This window comes from Myotis lucifugus, unplaced genomic scaffold, assembly GCF_000147115.1.
Source record: "Myotis lucifugus unplaced genomic scaffold, Myoluc2.0 scaffold_291, whole genome shotgun sequence".
Lineage (NCBI taxonomy): Eukaryota > Metazoa > Chordata > Mammalia > Chiroptera > Vespertilionidae > Myotis > Myotis lucifugus.
The window spans coordinates 1,112,233-1,132,055 of record NW_005871339.1 but is presented as its reverse complement, the minus strand read 5'-3'; the positions used below and the strand labels follow the sequence as shown (position 1 = coordinate 1,132,055).

The window sequence follows — 19,823 nt, the reverse complement described above, 5'->3', positions numbered from 1 at the left end:
ATCTTTATCAAATCATCAAAAAACAAGTGCTGGCTAGGATGCGGAGAAAAAGGAACCCTCGTGCACTGTTAGTGGGAATGCAGACTGGTGCAGCCACTGTGGAAGACAGTATGGAGTTCCCTCAAAAAGTTAAAAATGTAACTCCCGCCGAAACCGGTTTGGCTCAGTGGATAGAGCGTCGGCCTGAGGACTGAAAGGTCCCAGGTTCAATTCCGGTCAAGGGCATGTACTTGGGTTGCGGGCACATCCCCAGTAGGAGGTGTGCAGGAGGCAGCTGATCGGTGTTTCTCTCTCATCGATGTTTCTAACTCTCTATCTCTCTCCCTTCCTCTCTGTAAAAAATCAATAAAATATATTTTTAAAAAATAATAAATAAAATAATAATGGAACTCCCATTTGACCCAGTGATCCCACTTCTAGGAATATATCCCCAAAAACCAGAAACACCAATCAGAAAGGATATATGCATCCCTATGTTCATAGCAGCACAATTTACCATAGTGAAGATCTGGAAACAGCCTAAGTGCCCATCAGTAGATGAATGGATTAGAAAACTGTGGTACATCTACACGATGGAATACTATGCTGCTGTAAAAAAGAAGGAATTCTTACCATTTGCAACAGCATGGATGGAACTGGAGAGCATTATGCTAAGTGAAATAAGCCAGTCAATGAAGGAAAAATACCACATGATCTCACTCATTTATGGATAATAAAGACCATTATAAACTGATGAACAAAAATAGATACAGAGGCAGAGAAGCATCGAACAGACTGTCAAACTACAGCGGGAAGGCCTGGGAGGGTTGGGGGGCGGGAAGGGGGGTAAGAGATCAACCGAAGGACTTGTATGCATGCATATAAGCATAACCAATGGACACAAGCCACTGGGGGTAGGGGAGGCCGGGGGAATGTCAAGGGGTGGTGGGGGGAAGGAGACATATGTAATACTCTTTGTAATACTTTAAGAATAATAAATAAATAAATAAATAAATAAATAAATAAATACCAAAAAAATAGCCAGATAATGACAAGTGTCGTTGAGGCTGTGGAGAAGTCAGAACCCTCACACCCTGCTGGTGAGAAGGTAAAACAGGCTGCCACTTTAGAAAATAGTCTGGCCATTCCTCAGACTGTTAAACATAGAGTTATCCTATGTCTCAGAAATTCCACCCTAGGTATATATACCTAAGAGAAATGAAAACATGCCCCCCCACACACATAAATCATACACAAAGGTTCATGGCAGCATTATTCACATGAGCCAGAAGGTGGAAACAATGCAAGTGTCCACCAACCGCTGAATGGATAGAATGTGGCCCACCCATGCGATGGAGTATTACTCAACCATGAAAAGGAGTGACACACGACAACGTGGATGGACCTTGAAAATGCTATGCTCACTGTAAGAAGCCAGACACAAAAGGCCACATATTGTATGGCTCCATCTACGTGAAATGTGTAGAGAAACCCATGGAAAGCAGGTGAGCGGCTGTTCCCGGCTGGGGGACACCTAAAGGTTTCTTTCTGAAGTGATGAGGACATCCTAACATGGTCTGTGATGATGGCTGCATGTATCTTTGAAAACACAAAACCACTCAACCATAGGCTGTGAGTTAGTGCATGGTATGGCATGTGGATTGTATCTCAAGGGAGACCATGTCAGGTTTCAACTACACAATCCTAAATGCTGCTTTGTTTGCATTTATTTGATTGTTGGCATGATTGGTTTTTTAAATATACTTGATGCGAGCATTTCTGTCCTTTTTAAATTCCCGTTCACCTTTATTCACTTTCTTACCATTTTTTTAAAAAAGAATAGGGATTTGGACCCTGGTCACCTTTGCTGCTAATGGAGTTTTTCAAGCTCATCACTGGCCTCCTTCCCGCTCACAGTCTGCACACCAGAGCTGCTGCGGTCGCTGCTGTGTGCACGAGGCTGACATTACTGGGCACTTCCTGTGTACAAGGCATATGGTGGGAACCGCACTCCTCAGCCTGGAGAACGCGAACCTCACACCCTGCCATCGTCAGTCAGGAGGACGGAGTTCCGGGCAGGAGGTGGCTGGCCCTGCAGCGGGAATGGGGCAGCGAGCGGTCCCTGGCTCAGACCCCACACTAAACCCTGTCCCTGTGCGTTAATTCTTCACCTTTCAGGGACATACTTTCCTTCTTTTATTCAACAAATACGTATTGAGCTCCTACTGTGTGCCAGCCCTACTCTGGGCACTGAACTGCGTCAGCTACAAAGCAGGAAAGGCCTCCACAAAGTGGGATGAAGGAGATAAAGCAGGGGGGTGAGAGCAGAGGACACAGGGGATGACAGCCCCAGACAGGATGTGGGACCAGGGCCTGAGCCTCTCGGAAGACGATGGACAGGAGCAGCAATGTGTCCTCCCATCCCCCCAGGAGGCCGGTTCCCCACCCAGGGACACTACATTCCCGTGTGGTGACGTGGCATTTCCCTCGGAAGGGCCAGCGGGAGGGGAACAGCGAGCTCTGCGGGCCGGCAGTAAAGACAGCCCCCTTCCTAGGACCAGTGTCATCCCAGTGTCCCCATGAGACCTGCTCAGCAGGTTCCTGACCAGGTGCAGAGTCCAGGTGTCCTGCCGAGAATAAGGCCACCCAACAGGGCACACAGGGGACGGCGTTTCGTTCAAATAAAGGTCCTTGACCCGGGACGTTAATATTTAACCAGTGTTTTCACCAGAGCCTCCCGGACACCGGACACCACAGAGCATCCTCCAGAGAAAAAGTGAGCCTGAATGTGGACTCAGCCCCACGCCCTCCCAATACGGGCACAGCCTGCCCCCGTGACCTTCTAGAACTCACGAGAGCATGTGGGGAGGATGGCAGGCCTTGGCCAGGGGGGCAGGGGGGTCCCAGCCCCACACAGGGACACCACCACCACCCAAAACTCAGCTGCACTGCTGAGCTGGGCCTCTGAGGGCGGGGGCTACGGGGCAACAAGCGGCGGAGACGGGGACTGGCCAAGACATTAGCAAGTGGACGGTTCAGTTAGGCTTTAGGAGTTTGGCAGGTTGCTCATTAACTGGATTTCACTGGAGGCTAGAGGGCCAGCTCACGCGCCAGGTTCCCACGGGGAGGGGGTGGGGAACAGCCGACCTGCTCAGCCCCCACCAGGATAACTGTGCTCCGGTCTGGTTGGGGTCACGGGTCAGGCACCTCCCATGTGCCAACACCCCAAGGATCCCCACATACATGTCCATGTCATGCCACGGGGGCCTGGGGGGCTCAGAAAGATTTGTCGAAACCCATGGCACCCGTGAACATGGCAGAGCGGGAATAAAGGGGTCTTTGCAGGTGCAACTAGTTACGGATCTTGAGACGGGAGCATCCTGAGTGGCCCTGAATCCTATGGCAAGTGTCCTTATGAGACAGAAAGGGAAAGACTCGCAAAGGAGAAGTCACATGTGACAGAGGCAAAGCCTGGACTGACGGGGCCAAAAGCCAGGGGTGCCTGGGGCCACAGGAGCTGCAAGAGGCAGGAAGGACCCTCCCCAGAGACCCTGGAGGGAGCCTGGCACCTCAACACCTGGACCTCAGACATCTGGCCTCCAGAACGAGAATCAATTCCCGGTTTCAGGCCCCCCGGTGTGATCATTGTGACGCAGCCGGGGAACGTGCGTGGTGCTCAGGACAGGTGGGAGCAGGCCAGGACCGAGTTGGAAGGGCAGGAGGAGAGAGCAGCAGAACGCAGGGCTTTCCTGAACAGACGGGGTGCGGACCCTGAGCCCCGAGCCCTGGCAGTGCTGGGTCCTCGTCTGCAGCGGGAAGAGCCCTCTCCCGGCCCCGGGCGTGCTGGGGACATGAGCGTCTGCACGAGGAGGCAGCATGGAGCGGGGAAAGGCCCTCCGGGGAGGACCCGTGGAGCAGCACTGGGACGCCACCTGTGCAACGTGGGGCGGGAGACTCGGAATCGGTCTGGTCACAGCCGCCCCTTAGAGGCCACCCCGGCCCCTGGACGGAGCCCCAGTGTCCCGTGGCCTCCCATCGCTGCCGACCGCCTCATAAGGTGACCTCACATACATGGTCCGTGTAATTGTGTCTGTGCAACGCGCCCTTCACCTTTCTCTGGCCTCAGTCGCCTGGCCCGGCCCTGCTCTGGGCTCAGGAAGCGGAGGGAAGCGTGTGCCCTGACCCCCTGGGACGCCAGGGCCTCGACGGCCACAGACAAGGCTGTGATGAGTTCCATTTTCTCTCCCCTGTGAACACTTCCCGGCAGATACAAGGGAGAAACAAATGGGAAGCACCTGGGCCCTCACAGCAGCCTCGCTGGTCACGGTTTAGTTTATGGGGAGGAGCAGGGAAGCAGAGGGGTGTGGCTTGCCCAGGAGGGTGTGGGACACCTGGGCGCAGTGTTTTTGTTTTAAATCATCCAAGTGCCCAAATGCCCGTTCCTTCCCTCCACACCCACAGCTGTCTCCGGGCGGCCCCACCCCGGCTCCCGCTGGAGGGGCTGCTCCAGCCCCCACCTCACGCCTCTCCTCCTCACCTGCCCTCACCGTGCAGCTCACGTCTGCCCAGGGCCCTCTCCTTGCTCTTAGCCCCTTTCTCTCTGCTTATTTGCCGTCTGTACTCAGAGGAGCTGATGTGTATTACACCGGGGGCAAGAGGAGCCAGCAGAATCCCACACAGCTCACAGGGAGGACTGCTGTCTGCAGCTGGCATTTTAATAACACGTGACAGCAGGTCTCCTCGTTCGAACCTCGCTCTTCATCGCCAGCAGGCTTCTCTCTAAGCTGAGCTGGGCTCGAGGCATGTGGCCTGGGTCCCAGCACGGAGCTCAGCTTCGCACCCGTCTCCCCTCACATGCCCGATGCTGGGACACTGTTTCTGGGAGAAATTGTCCTGTTCCCTTAAATTAAAAGTATGGAGCAAGCTGCAGGAGACATGGCTCTCTCCCTCAGGGAAGACCAGCCCCCTCCAGAGAAAGGACTCACACACGGTCTGTGAGGGGGGAGGGGAGGGGCCTCGGCAAAATCCACTCACCACTCCGGGCAGCTCTGCCAGGACCTGTGGGAATGGGGAGGGGGCACCCCGTCTTCTGCTCATATCACCCCCAACCCGAGAAAAATAAAACTGTATTCGTTCCGTGGAATAAACCAGGGGGGTGATAAGGAGGAAAATGTGCCCGAGAGACAGGGGGGTGGGGGCATCCGATGATCCCCCACCCCAGAAAAATGACAAAGCTCGATTCTGACAAAGATGGGGGTGAGTCCCGGGGGTCTGGGCAGATTCTGCAAGAGCAGCGCAGGGAGGTGGGCTCCCTCAAGGACGGTCTGTGTAACCCCCAGGGCGGGGCCCGCAGGGGGATGGCAGGAGGTGCCAGTGTCCATCCTGGGGACACCGTGAGGCCGCTGCCCACTGCCGTCCAGGAGAACAGCCACAGCGCATGCAAACGCGTGCATCCTCATCTGACCCACACACATTCATTCAGAAGCTGTGTGCTCACCCGGCTCCAGCCCTGCTCCCACCTTCCAGTTACCGGGGGGCTTCGAAGGCACTGAGCCTGGGCCTGGCCAGGGGTCCCTGTGTGCTGGGCATGCCCACACCAGGGGTGCGTGGGGGCCTTGGCGTTTTGATAAGCTCCCGGGTAATTCCTTAGGGCAGGTGAGTGTGAAATAAATTAGGCAGACCCAGGCTGCTTCCGGGGACCTGGGACGGACACCCAGGAGGTCAGCCCTGATCCGACCTTTGGAGTCACCGCCTCAGCATGGACCCCACACAGAGCCAGGGGCCTGCCCACGGCTACCCACTTATGACCTAAAAAGTCAGGGCACCTCAGAGGCCAGATCCTTCCATAACCTCCCCCACCCCAAGGAAGGACACAATCAACTCCTCCCAGAGTCCAGGGAATGCGGTCAGGACGGTAAGCTGGTGCCAGAGTAGCCATGGAACAGACAGCGTGTTTGAGCCCTGCTTCTCCTCCCAGACACTGAAGACCTGAGCGGCTGCCCACCAGCACACCCATGCTCCCGTCCATGGCAACATGGGAGGGGCGGAAGGAACAGGGGAGCGAGCGACCAGCTGGCCCGGGGTTCTCCGTCTCCTTTCACAGAAAGTCACCCAGACCCACTTTAATCCAATTTTCACTTCTGGCTGAACACACGACTGGAGGCCGAGACTCACTTCACAGGCTCTACCCAGCGTCTGGGGTGTTCATGCAGGGAGGGTCCTTCAAAAGCCAGGCTCAGTGCTGTCCCTTCAAATCCCAAACCACATCCACTTCACGCGTCCCTAAGAGCCCGAAGTGCCCGAAGTGCCAGTAACCGGAGGAAGACCATGCTGAGTGTGACCAGGTTTGCGAATGCTGATGCTATGTATCTACAGGGTGAAGTCACGTCACCCTGGGTCCCGCCTGTGACAGGCTGTCATGTTGGCAAATGACCACCAGGGGGAGCCACACACCCGGGGTTTCTAACTGAGGCTCCGTGCTCTGGTAGAAGAAATGAACCCAAAGTTCACATTTGTTCTTCACTTAGATTTTTAAAAAAATTAAATCAATGTACATGTTGTAATACATAAAGACCTAGTAAGTAAGGTTAATAACTCCCCTGGCCCAGTGACCGCTGCATACTCTGAGCCTCTGTCACTCAGGACTCCCCAGGCCAGGGAGGGCTGCACCATGGGGGTAAGCAGGACCCAGCTCCGCCCTGTGCCAGCAGCAGGACCCAGCCCTGCCCCTGTGCCAGTGGCAGACCCAGCTCCACCCCTGTGCCAGTGGCAGGACCCAGCTCCGCCCTGTACCAGCGGCAGGACCCAGCTCCGCCCTGTGCCAGCAGCAGGACCCAGCTCCACCCCTGTGCCAGTGGCAGGACCCAGCTCCGCCCTGTACCAGCGGCAGGACCCAGCTCCGCCCTGTGCCAGCAGCAGGACCCAGCCCTGCCCCTGTGCCAGTGGCAGGACCCAGCTCCACCCTGTGCCAGCAGCAGGACCCAGCCCTGCCCCTGTGCCAGTGGCAGACCCAAGCTCCGCCCCTGTGCCAGTGGCAGGACCCAGCTCCGCCCTGTGCCAGCAGCAGAACCCAGCTCTGCACCTGTGCCAGTGGCAGGACCCAGCTCCGCCCCTGTGCCAGTGGCAGGACCCAGCTCTGCACCTGTGTCAGCAGCAGGACCCAGCTCCGCCCCTGTGCCAGTGGCAGAACCCAGCTCTGCACCTGTGCCAGTGGTCCTGGCAGAGCAGGTGCGTTTCCTCCCTGGGCTTTGTCTGCCTGGGTCACTCTAAGTGATGCTGAGCGGATGTCCAGACAGGTGGGTGCTTTATTACTGGAGCACAGATTCCCCAAATGGGGTCACCAGGTCAAGGGGATGAAATCCCAGAATGTGAGTGACAGAGGGCCGAGTCCCCTCCCACGAGGACGGCTGATCGTGGGTCCCAGTGCACAAAAGCAGCCCTCCCTCTGCACTGCCCACGGTGGTAGGAAGTGGTGTTCTGGGTTTCTCATTCCCTCTGTGTGGGTGCTGGCATGGGATAGATGTGTTGCATGTGGAAGGGACATGAATCTTCGGGGCCAGAGGTCAGAACACTGTCCCCTGCACACACACACACCCCCGGGCCCCCACATCCTACTCCCTGGGGCTGTGAGTAGGTATGTTTCCTGGCAAAGGGGGATGAAGGTTGCAGGTGGATGCTGCTGCTGCTAACCAGCTGACCTTAAATAAAGAGATTGTTCTGGATCATCCGGATGGGCCCACTATCCTCACAAGGGTCCCAGACAGGGGAAGAGGGGGACAGAAGAACCAGAACTAAGGCTGAACTGGTCACTGCTGACTGTGAAGATGGAGGAGGGGCCACAAGCCAAAGACAGGGGCCCCTCCAGAAGCAGGAACAGGCCAGGAAACACTCTTCCCCGGAGCCTCCGGGGGACCCAGCCCTGCTGACACCCAGACTCCAGCCCAAGGAGCCCTTCAGTCTTCTGACCGACCTCCACTCTTAGGGATAAACCTGTGCTGTTCTCAGTCCCTAACTTTGTGGTCATTTGTTACAGCGGCCCCGGGACACGCGTCCACCCTGCACGTGCTGCCTTTTCTCAGTGGACCTTCACCTCTGACTGCCGGCACCTGCGGCTCCTCATTCAAGGGGCCCCTTCTCCGCCGTCGCCCCAACACTCCAGGGGCTCCTCTGGCAGCTCCGTCCAGGTGCCCTGCTTTCAGAGCACATGCTTCCTTCTGGTCTGCCCTCGTTTTCCCGCCACACGTACATTTTCAATCCCTCGGTCCCTCACCATGCGCTGGGGGTCCTGTCCTGTCCCCTCAAAGCCACTGGATAATTCCTACACAGCAGCCTAATGTGTTCCATTTCCTTCGAACATCTGGACCTGCAGGCTGTTGCCTCTCAAACTGTGGGCAAGGACCAGCCCCCTCCCCCAAATCCGTGGTGGCAAGCACTTTTGTAAAACACGATAAAAATGTCACGGCGATGCTGAATGGCTAAAAACATCTCTAAACAGGTGCTGCCACTCTGTGCCCACCTCAGCACAGACGGGACCACCGCTGTGTGCACACTGGCCCCAGCTGCTCTCAGAGCACTGGTCAGCGGCTGGAATTCACTTTACTCCCGTCACAGCGGGTGTCTCATCGTGTCTTCCAGCTGCGCAGACAGGACAGCCCTGTGCGTGCCGGTGAACAAGGAGGCTGCTTTCCACGAGAATGCACACTCACGTGCAGCTGGGTGGTCAAGTGCCCGCCGTCCCTGGGAAGAAGCTGCCCCGCAAACCGGCCCCACCAGCCCCACAGACGGGCCCCAGCCCTGGACCAGGCAGGGGCTGCCTGGCGAGGCTGGCAGAGAGGAAGGAGAGGTTGGCAAGAGAGCTTGGGAAGGAGCAGGCAGGGAAAGGTGCGCCCACCCCTGCTCACCAGTCAGCGACAGCTCGGGGAGCCCACCTGGGGACGGGAGTGTGTTATACCTGATTGTGTGAGGCTGAAGGTGAGTGTGTGACGTATGAGTGTGAAAGGCAGTGAGTGTGAGAGTGGGTGACACACCCACCTCCAGAACTCGGGCACTTGAACCTGCAAACACCTCAGAGGGGACAGTGACATGTGCTGACAGGAGCCAGGGGGGCTGGACACTCGGGGGGCAGTCCATGGGTCCTCGCGGCCCCTTCCTGTCTGCAGACTGTGCTGCTCCGTCCTCAGCCTCAGCCCAGCCAGCGTCCAACAGTCAACCTTTTCACCTAATTAAAAACCCATCTTGTTCCAGATACAAGCTGGAAATGGGTATTAAATCACGAGAAATGTGGTCCACAGGAAGTTATCAGAATGAGCATTGGTTCATCTATAGACAGGCTGGTTCTACGGGGCCCCAGGCACAGCCCCTCTTATGCCCACCCAGCTCATGGGGCCGTTTCCCCTCAACACGGCTGGACGGGTTCCCAAAGGAGGCGGCTACTTCCCAGCCACATCCCAGAGGAGGCGGGAGGTGCAGTGTGCACGCTCCCCGTCTCCCAGGGGGCCAGGGTCACTTCTAAATGAGGTCCCCCTCAGGGACGACAGAAATGACTTAAAATTCGTGTCACCCAGGGGGCATTTCACTGAAGAGAGAGGGAGTGAGAGGACATCGAAGGCAGGATTTTTTAAAGAAATAATTTGTATTAATTTCAGAGAGGAAGGGGGACAGAGAAATAGAAACATCAATGACAGGAGAGAATCACTGATCAGCTGCCTCCTGCACACTCCCATTGGGGATGAGCCTGCAACCCAGGCACGTGCCCTGACCAGGAATCTAACCGTTGAACCGTGACTTCCTGGTTCATAGGTCGACGCTCAACCACTGAGACACCCCGGCTGGGCAAGGCAGGATTTTAGATGGATCCCTTGTTCTTTCTCAGAGAGGTCACTGTCTACAAGGGCCCCAAATGACCCCAGCCCAGGCCAGACCTGACCCCCCCACCCCGGAGGAACCTCCTCAGGGCCTCAGCCCCTCTCCGAGGGCTCCGGTGTGCAAGCTCACCCCCGCCAGGACCCTGGCCAGGATGAGGCGGCGCCCCACCTCTCTCCCCGCCAGCTGCCAGCCTGCGCCCTCACACTCACCCCAAACCACCGGCTAACAGTCACGTGGTAACAAGGAGGTGCTGGCAGAAGGCCCGAGCTGCAAATCCAGCCTCTCCCTCCCTCTGGGTTTCTTCTCCACGTTGATGATAAAAGTAGTTGGAACTGCCCTGAGTACAGATGCCGCAGAGTCCAGAACTGCTGGGTCACCAGCACATCCCATCTGCAGGGCTGGCCGAACAGAAGGACCAAACTCTGGACTGGGCCCCGCCCATCCACCATGGCCAGACTTCTGACTGGAGAGCAGGTTTCAGGCCCTCACGGCTGTCCCCCCAGAAGTCACCCTGATGCCCTGCTCCTGGGCTGGTGTCGAAGAGCAGAGATGCCGCTGCACCCCCCAGTCCTCCTGCAAAAGCACCAGTCACCCCCACCTGCCCCATAAAGCCATTCCCTCCAGGTTTCCAGAGAGCTGGCTCTCGGGCCTGGGGTCCCCGAGAGGCTGGCCAACATCACCTGGCGCCTGTCCGCAGCCTAACGTTTCTCGGCACCTTTCCGGCATCCTCACAGTGCCCCCTGCAGCCGAGCTCTGTGAGCCCATTTGCAAGAGAGAAAAACCGAGGTGCAGAGAAGACACGGGACCCACTGGAATGACACAGCTGGCCAGAGGCCTAAAGGAAGCAGGCATTGAGGCGCACGGGGAGCCAGGACTCAGGAATGCATCTTGTTGGGGCTCCCCACCGGGTCCCCAGCCTGTTCTTGCAGGTGGCACTTCGGTAAGTTCAAGCCTGACGAAGGCCAGCGGGTTCGGTGAAGGGTCTGCTGGGGACCCGCCTGCACAGCCCACAGACCTTCACAGACCCCAGCCCCTCCCAGGCCATCGCCCAGCCCAGCTCAACACCTTCATCCCCCAATGGGACCAGGGTGGTCCCATCCACACATGCGGCCGGTAGCGAGGACCTCGTCTTTGGAAGTTTTGTGAGGTTGTACCTATAAAAATAAAGACTTTTTTCTTTACTTTTAAGATTGAGCAAAATGTTCCATCCCATCATCCAAACTTCCTCCCGACATCTGAACAGACGACACTTCTTCCTCCTTCTTCTCCTGTGATACTTATGGGTCAAAAGAAATTAAACATTAAAGAGAGTCCGTGACCCTTTCAAAGTGAAACCGGTGTATTTTCTTTGGCTAAACGACCATGTCGTCTCAAAGAGGATTAACATCTGTGCAATCGCCGCTTTTCTCTGGAACCTGTTTGGAGTTTTCTCGGTCGTCACAGGGAAAGGGGACGACGAGGATGCTCTGAAGGGGACGTTTCTCGAGGCCAAAGTCTGGTGGGCGGACAATGGGGTCCTTCTGACAAGTGAAGCAGGGAGGGAGCTCCGGCCGGAGGGGACTGGGCTGCCCCTTCCCAGCAGGCACCTGGAGCAGGTCCCAATCACAGGTCCTATGTCAGCCCATCCATCCTCTGGGCTGACCCTCCGCCAATCTCGGAAGAGGCCTTTGGGGTGCTCCTCCCCAGGGACCCAGCCTGAGGTTCCCAAATGCCCTCCCAGTTTGGGGCTGCGGCCCCCAGCACAGGGAAGTCTTTGCACGATTCACACCTGACCCCAACTTGACTGGACCAAGTCAGCAGAAGACATGGAGGCTGGGTCCCTGAGGCCGTCTGTGCACGCCTCCCGCCCGCCATGGACGCAGAGCCAGCCGGGCAAGGCTCAGGATGGCCTCACACCGCCCCTTCCCCCACGGCCCACGTCTGCCCCAGCCGGCCCCACCCTCGCCGCCCCTGCACTAGTCCTGGGTCCGTGTCTGAAACTGCCTCAAGTGCCAATATGGAAAGGCACAGAGAGCAGCGGGGGTCCTCCTGGGGCCTCGGGGAGGATTCTATGGGGTCTGGACACGTACCCAGCACAACGACTGGGGCCCTGCAAATGTCACCCTCTTCTGGGGCACCGAGAGCCTCCACTGGAATGGGTCCTCCTCCCCCATGCCATCAGGGCTGCCTCCCTGCACCCTATGGCTGTGTGGGGTGGGTCCTGCCCACCTAACCCTCCCTCCCCCGCTGTGAGCAATGGGAGGTGGGGGACCCAGGGCCCAGCACTGTCCCTGCACACAGTAGGTGCTTCAGGGAGGTCTCTGCAAACACCTCCCTGCTGCCCTTAGACCCCACGGGAGGGAATGGAGTGGGGAGAGACCAGCAGGGCTCTGTTCTGTCTCAGACCCCCTCCCGGGCCAGCCTGACAGCCCAGATAAGCTGTTATGATTGGAATGTGACCTCCGGGGATGTCAGCCCCCAGCCCTGCAAATAAATCACCTGCAAGACAAATGCCCAGGCGCCTGCTGGACAGCAGACTGCGGGCGGCCCGTTCCCCCCACCTTCCTGTTGGTTCCTCCTGATCCCCCGCCTCGGGCCTGCGCCACCCGCAGACCTGCCATGTGTGTGAGGTGACCGTGGAGTGACCGTCCTGGTGGGGCCTCGTGACCCCCGCTTCCTGGGCTGGCCTGTGCCTGCTAAGGGCCTGCTGATGAAAGGCTGGGCCGGGGGCTCCTGCCAGGAACCCGCCCAGCCACAGGCCTCCCCGGGGGCTCCTGCCTAAACTGAAAGCAATCTCACCGAGGACCACGAGACCTGAGGCCAGGACCAGGCCTCTCCACATTCCTGGGTTTTCATCGGCTTAGGCAGCCACCCACATTCTCTACCCGCCTTTGTAACTGGACCCAGGGTCACCAAGAGTGACCCCGAGCCTGCCCTGGGTGGGCCCAGCCCCTCCTCTGGGGAGAGGCTGAGGCGCCCCACCTGGAACCCCCTCCCCGGCAACCAGGCAGGTGGCTGAGGGCCTCGGGGTGTCGGGGGGGGGGCCCCCCTTCCTGCCATGTTAATCCTTTCAAGCAGCCTGCCCCGCGGGAGGGCAAAGGGACCCACCACAGAGTTGCAGCACAAACAGGGACGCCACCAAGACCCCCAGGGCCCAACCCCCACGCCTTGGACACACATTCCGGCCCCCACACCGGCGTAGGAGGAGGAGCGAGGCAGCCAGGAGCAGACCACGGGGGACCTGCAGCTGAGAGTCACACGGCAGCCGTGACCAACTCACAAAGGATGCTGAAGCAGCAGCAGAGACTGGAAAACGTACACAGCAGGACTGTGTCTGCACAGAACCCCAATTAGGCAGCCACTGACGTAACCACACAGAATGGCCTGCAGCCCAGGGAGCACCTGCTTCCCCTCCGCCTGCCCGGGGTCCTGCCTGGGTCACCTGCTCAGAAGCCACAGCCCCATCTAGAGATGCTTCCTTCACGTGAAAATTGTTTCAGCCCAGACGGTGTAGCTCAGCGATTGAGCATCAACCCAGGAACCAAGAGATTCAATTCCTGGTCAGGGCACATGACCAGGTTGCCAGCTTGCCCTATGGGGAGGCCGTGCAAAATGTTTCTCTTTCATTGATGTGTCTATCTCTCTCTCCCTTCCTCTCTCTAAAAAATCAATTGAAAAAACATACTTTTAAAAATTTATTTTAAAAGTTAAAGAATTTACTTTATTATTATTTTTTAATCCTCACTTGAGGATATTTTTCCATTGATTTTTAGAGAGAGTGGAAGAGAGAGGGAAAGACAGAGAGAAACACATCAATTGGTTGCCTTCTACAGGTGCCCTGACCAGGGCCTGGGCTGGGGAGAAGCCTGCAACCGAGGTATGTGCCCTTGACCAGAATCGAACCCAGGCCCCTTTGACCTGCAGGCCTACGCTCTATCCACTGAGCCAAACCAGCTAGGGCAAAAGTTAAAGAATTTACAGTGGAGTATTACTCAGCCAGGAAAAAGGGTGAAGCATTGACAGGCTATAGTATGGATGGACACGTGATGCTCAGTGACAGAAGCCAGACCCGGAAGGACACAGTGTAGGATCCCATGTGGGCAAATCCACAGACAGAAGCAGGTCAGTGGCTGCCAGACACTGGGGGAGGGCAGGGAGGGGCTGACTGATAACAGGAAGTGTTTCGGAGCTGAGAGAGTTCTGCAACTAGAGATAGGGATGGTTGGATAACGTTGTGAATGTCCTAAAGGTCACTGAATGGTTCACTTTAAGATGTTTTGCTGTGTGAATTTTACTCCAATGAAAAGGAATCCGATTGTTCCCCACCCAAGGAGAGGGAGCACTGTATGCACATGAAAACCGCCCCCTCATATCCTGGGGTCTCCTGACCTCCAGTCCCCAGCCCTGGCCACACCCAACCGGTCACCACCTGCACCCAGTGGGCTGAGGGTGGTCGCCCCCCCCATGCAGCACATTGGAGGTGAACAGCCTCGCTCACCCACTCACTGCTCAAGCCCCGAGGGCACTGGGCCCCGATCCCATGCAGCACGACAAGGGGTGCTCACGGAGGGACAGGAAGGGCAGCAGGAGGGCTGCACAGGGGAGGGGACATGACCACAGCCACCCTGCAGATTCGGAGAAGCTGCCGGGAAGCAGCTGGGAAGCAGCCTTCGCTGTGGAGGAGCTGGAGCCATTGGAGCCCCAGGGCTGTGAGTCACAGCTGCTGGGCTCCTCCTTAGTCAGAGCTGTTAGTCAGACCTGAGCTCATGGCCCAGGTGCCAGTCCAAATTCCTGAGCCCAGTCCCGAGGCCTCACCTTGCTCCGTCAGCCCCGAAGCAGCAGCAGCAGGCCCGGCGCTCCCCGAGCTGACTGCCAAGAAGTCAGAGCCAACCGTCTACTGAGCACAGAAATCAGAACCCGGAGCTGGTAGGACTCAGGGCGGCTGACCGCGCTGGCTACCCAGGGCCCGTAGGACCCCCCTGCCCAGCAGAGGAGCTGAGGCACCAAACCACAGGTCCAGCGGACCAGAGCCAATTTCGTCCACACGTCCATAACGGAGCCCCACCTCAGCGCAGAGGCCCAGCAGCCCTGGCGGCCGCCCAGAGCCTCCCACCGGGGAGGACGGCGGTGCCCTGACACGCAGGCGGTGAGGTCAGGCTGATGGGCCAGGGGCAGGAGGGGGCCTGCCCAGGAGGAGGCGGCGGCATCCGACCCACACCCTCACCAAGCAGCATCCCAGCCAGCGCCTGCGGGTGGGAGGAGGGGGTGGAACGCCTCTTGGGGCTGCCAGTGAGTGGAGGGAGGCCCTGCCACTGGAAGCTCCTTCCACCACCGGGACCCTGAGTCTCAGCAACTCCTGAGGCCTGGGGTCTTCCCATGGCCCCAGCAGCCCTGGGCCCCCTAACACTGCAGGAGGACAGACACAGGCGGGTGTTGACAATCATTGGGGTGAAAACAAAGTCATTCTTCCAAAAAATCGGTCAGGGGCGGGTGTGTGTGTGTGTGTGTGTGTGTGAGATCTGGCCACTTAATGTTTGGTCAAGTCTGAGCGAACTACCTCAGCATCAACCTGGTGACTCACTGCCCGGGCCCCGCAGAGGAACAGGGAGAAAGTGCTGCCCTGGGCTGACCCTGAGGAGACAGGGACTCTGAGAATGAGGCTGACCCACTGTCCTGAATGAAGTCAAGTGACCACACGCACCCTAGTCACCCAGGCTGGTCTGTGCACTTGGACTTGACCTCCTGTGGTCCTGTACCCACCTGGGAAACTCCCAGAGGGCGGCAGCTCCCACATCTGTCTCTTCAAGTCACCTGACCACATTCTGGGAGGAAAAGGGGAGGTGACAAGCTCTCCAAGGTGCCCACACGAGGAGGCGTGACTCATCAAGTTTCCAGGACCTGGGTGACATCATTCTCAATCCCGAGTTTAGTGACGGGGTTTCCCAACTCGAGCTCCTAGGGAGAAGGGAAGGCCGCAATGACAGCCGGTCGCAAGCAAGGACACCTACAGCCTTTGGGCCTTCTAAGAACTGCCCCCAGGGGGGAGGAGCTCCCCCACAGGACAGCCGCCTCCCAGGAAGGACAACGCTGGCTCTCGCTTGGCCCGTGAGCATTCACTGCGCCCTGAGATGTGTGTCAGCCCATCCAGCCCCCACCTGGCCTCCAGCCTCATGACCATCACGACCAGCTGGTGACCAGTGTCCACCGGGCCGCTGTTGAGAGGGGCCAGGCCAAATGGTGAAGGAGGTCTCTCTGCCCGGCTTCCCACACCCCCTTTGTATTCCTGCAGCTCCATAGCAACCACTTTCTGAACCCACCGGGGACCCTCGTGACCAGGAGGTGCAGGAAAGCCTCTGCATCCCGCCTACCTGCCACTGACGCCGTGGCCTGTGCCCCTCAGACACTCAGAGCACAGAACTGAGGACACCTCTGGCCTAATTCGTGAGCTTTTCATAAAACCCTCATTCAAAAGTCTCTCCATCCATCCATTGGGAAGCATTTATTGAGCCCCTGCTATGTGCCTGGCACACCAGGTACCAGGAGGCTGCAGGGCCTGCCTGGGAAGGTGGCCCCATCCTATTGTGAGGACTCAGCCAGGGCACTGACGCCCAGGGCACCAGGCAGGCAGGGCAAAAGCCAGCACCTGGAGCAGAGGGTGCAGGTGCCAGGTCCAGAAAGAGGGGTTTGCCAGGCAGCGTAACGGTTCAGGAAGCCAGTGCAATCTCAATCAGAGTTTCAAACAGTAGGGGGTCCCCTAGGGATAGGCCCCCAGTGCCCCTTGGACCACCACCCACAGTATCTTTCCTAGGTGGCAGAGAGGCAGAAGGGGAGTTCGGGCAGGGGGCCGGGCGAGGTCTGCAACCTCTTCCCTCCAGGTGGGACCAGTGACCAGCAAAGGAACCCCTGCCTGGGCTCCCAACTACAGCAGCACCTCCAAGGACAGGCAGGTGTGGTCAAGAGCAGGGGTGGGGGTGTCGTCTGGGATGAGGGGGTTATGGGGGGCTGAAGCGCATGGGAGGAAGCTGAGTTCAGGAGGGAGGGGAGCGTGCAGGGGGATAGAGGGGATGCACAGTGTGGCCTCCGAGCCAATTCCTGGGGTGCAGGTTCCACTCCAGTTAAGCCTCAAGGTTGGCTTGTGTTAACTGTGTGTCTGTGTGTGTGAGCATGGCTGTGTCTGTGAGTGTGTGTGAGCATGTTGGAATGGGGGTGGAGGGGACCAACACCCAACTGTGGGAATAAAGAGAGCAGCGGCCCCAAGTTGAAGGTCAGGGGCTCCTGCACATGTAGTCGGTGCAAGTGCTTGGAGATCCCAAAAATACAGCCATCCCGAGAGGACCCCGTGGAAAACACTTACTCATGCGGTATACTTGGTCTCCCCTAAAGCTGGTTCCTGGCCTTGGTGTCAAGATCTAAAAGCCCCCTCCAGCTCCCCCACCACCCCCAATTCCTGGGAGCGCGCAGGATGAGGGTCTCCCTGTAAGGATGGCCGACCTTGAAATAACCTAAGTTCCTGTACCTGCTGGCCCCTATGTCTCATGCAGGCGGGAGGCAGAGAAGGGCCTGTGAAAGGAAGAAGTTTCCCCATCAGATGAAGAGCAGGACAAGCAAGGAGAGAAGACCCCACCTTCTTGTTTGCTAACTACCCATGATTCCATCTCTAAGGGCAGAGGGGTGTGTCTGAGAAGCAGGCAGAGCTGTAGCCCAAACCCCACAGGATGGAGGGGCACCACCCCCTTACTTTCAGGGGCCATGTCCTCAGCCACATTCTGCACCCCCAACCTCAGGCCTCCCCCGGGGCTGCATGGGGGCACGTGACAGAGCCAGGACACAAGGGAGTATAAAGGAGACCTAACTGATGCCCCCTAAAACAGTCCTGACAGAGGAGGCCCTGCAGACCCCCTGGAGCTGTCTGCCAGGCTAGAGAGAAATGGGGAGCCCTGTTACTAATGGACCCCCAGCTTCCACTCCCTGGAGCCTCTTCCGCCCTCCCCCCCCCCCGCCCCAAACCCCTTGCTACCACCCCTGTGACCATCATTCCTACTGTTCCTCCCGGAGGAAGGACAGCTCTCCTTCCAGGTCCCTTTGCAGGGACCGTATAGTGCTCTGTATTTGTCTAAATTTCTGGCAAAAGCCTGCAAATGCTCCCGGGACACCGTCTGTCCAGCGGGAGCCCAGAGGGCGCTAAGCAGGGTACCCCAGGCAGCAACTAACCCAACACAGTAGGACCCAGTGTAGATGCCACTGGGGACCCTGTGGGAGCCCGTCTGGAGCAGCAAGGGCTGGCGTCTTCCACCTGGGGGGGGGGGGCACTGCTAACTTGGGGGGGCGGGGGGGTAAGGAGCTCAGATGGGCATTAGCCAAGTTCCCTTCCTGCCCATCCCAGCAGAAGGCCGGCATGTGTGGCAGGGCTGATGGAACTGGGCCGGGGAGCAGGGCACTCAGCACACACAGCTTCCAGCAAACACCGGGGCTCCCCTCACTGCAAGGCCTCCCCAACCCCAGCCCGGCCCAGGGTCCCTTGGTGACCAGCCTGAGAGCAGTAGGCCTTCTCCATGCAGCCTTCCCTGCCCACACCCCACTGCTGGCCCCAGAAGGTTCCGGAGAGCAGGAGTGGGGCCCCCACTCTCACAGGGCCTGGGGAATGCCAGCCCCCCGCCAGCCATAATCCTGTTGCCAGGAGACAGGCCCAGGAAGAAACGGAATCGCGCTGGGTTAGTGTCTAGACAGCGCGACCTTTCCCCTCCTTCTCTAGATATAATTGGGACCCAAATCGTCAGGCATCGTGAGCTGATAGCACGAATAAAGGAGGAGGTTGTTTGCGGTGCCTCATGGGGACATTCCTGCAGCGAGAGGGCCATCCACTACCTGCTCTGGGGGTGCGTGAGAGCCAGCCCAGGACTTCAAGCTGCGCCCAGGCCGGGCACAAAGGGGCTTTCATCCCAGGGGACGACCCGTCTTCAATTGGCGATTGGCGATGAAAGAACTCCCAGATCCTGGCTTCCCGGTGCCCTCACGCCGCGGGGAGGCGCCCATTAACTCTGTGCTGCCCATGCTCCCTGCAGGCTGGGGGGCCGGGGCTTATCAGCCGGGAGAGGGGCCTGCCAGGTGCTCCGGGTCCACCAGCGGCTCCCTCCATCACCTCCTGCTCAGGGGCCCGTGTGGGACTCTAGTGGACCCCGGGGGTCCTGTCCCCACATGTGGCCTAGCCCAGGGCTGTGCTATTCGTGTCCAGTTTCATTTTTCTCCAGAAGCTGATCTTTCATTTTTCTTTCCACCCATAAAAGCATCTAAACAACTTCTCAGAACCCCCTGGGCCCAGCCCCCCAGCGGAGTATCTGAAATCTGGAGTTGTGAGCTGGGTTTGGGGGGTCACCTTCGGGGAGGCAGAGGGGCCGGGCGTCCTGTATTGTTTGTGGTTCAAATACTGTGTGCTTTCCTGTTTGACTCACATAATTTCACAAAATAAAATTAAAAATCATGAAAATTGCACAACAGAACCTGGTGGATCAGCCTCCCTGATGTCCACTGTGCAGTCTCTCCCGCGTGCTACGGGGCCAGCACGGTGATGGGGTTGTGAGGTGTCCTCCACCCAGAGCCCCCTTCTCTCTGGTTCCAGTTCTGGTGACGGTGGTGCCGGTGGCACAGGGTGCGACTGTCCTTAGCGGGCGGGTGGGCTACAGCACCGCCGTCCAGCTCCTCTGCTCACTAGTGAGATTTGCTAGTAGCAGCCCAAGTCATTAGTACTTAAACCTGCTGGCTGGGCCATTCGGCAGCCAGGGTGACCAGACTACAAAGGGGGGGGAGGGGGGTGCAGGAGGGGGTCACGCGGCCCAGAATCACCAGGCCTGTCCTCCACCGCGCAGCCCTGGATTTCCGATTTTAAGCAGAGAAACGCCACCCTGTGCCTCCCCCACCCCAAGACCCTGAGGCGGAGTTTCACGCCTGCCCTCCCCAAGTCCCCTCAGGCGCAGAAGGCCTATTTCACAAAGGACCCCCAGGTT

General features: G+C 58.2%; 1 protein-coding gene and 1 long non-coding RNA gene across 2 annotated transcripts in view; one reads left to right on the top strand and one right to left on the bottom strand.

Moving 5' to 3' along the window:
• COL18A1 (collagen type XVIII alpha 1 chain) overlaps positions 1-11,082 on the bottom strand; it is a 62,835-nt gene extending 51,753 nt beyond the window's left edge. The window contains 1 exon segment of the mRNA XM_023763537.1: positions 11,026-11,082. Coding sequence (XP_023619305.1) covers positions 11,026-11,059 — 34 coding nt within the window. The 5' untranslated portion in view covers positions 11,060-11,082.
• Positions 11,083-14,613: 3,531 nt separating this feature from the next.
• LOC111828176 lies at positions 14,614-19,305 on the top strand. The gene is made up of 3 exons (XR_002831958.1): positions 14,614-14,973; positions 16,112-16,769; positions 18,575-19,305. It is a non-coding gene; the product is annotated as an uncharacterized LOC111828176 (long non-coding RNA).
• Positions 19,306-19,823: the final 518 nt, after the last annotated feature.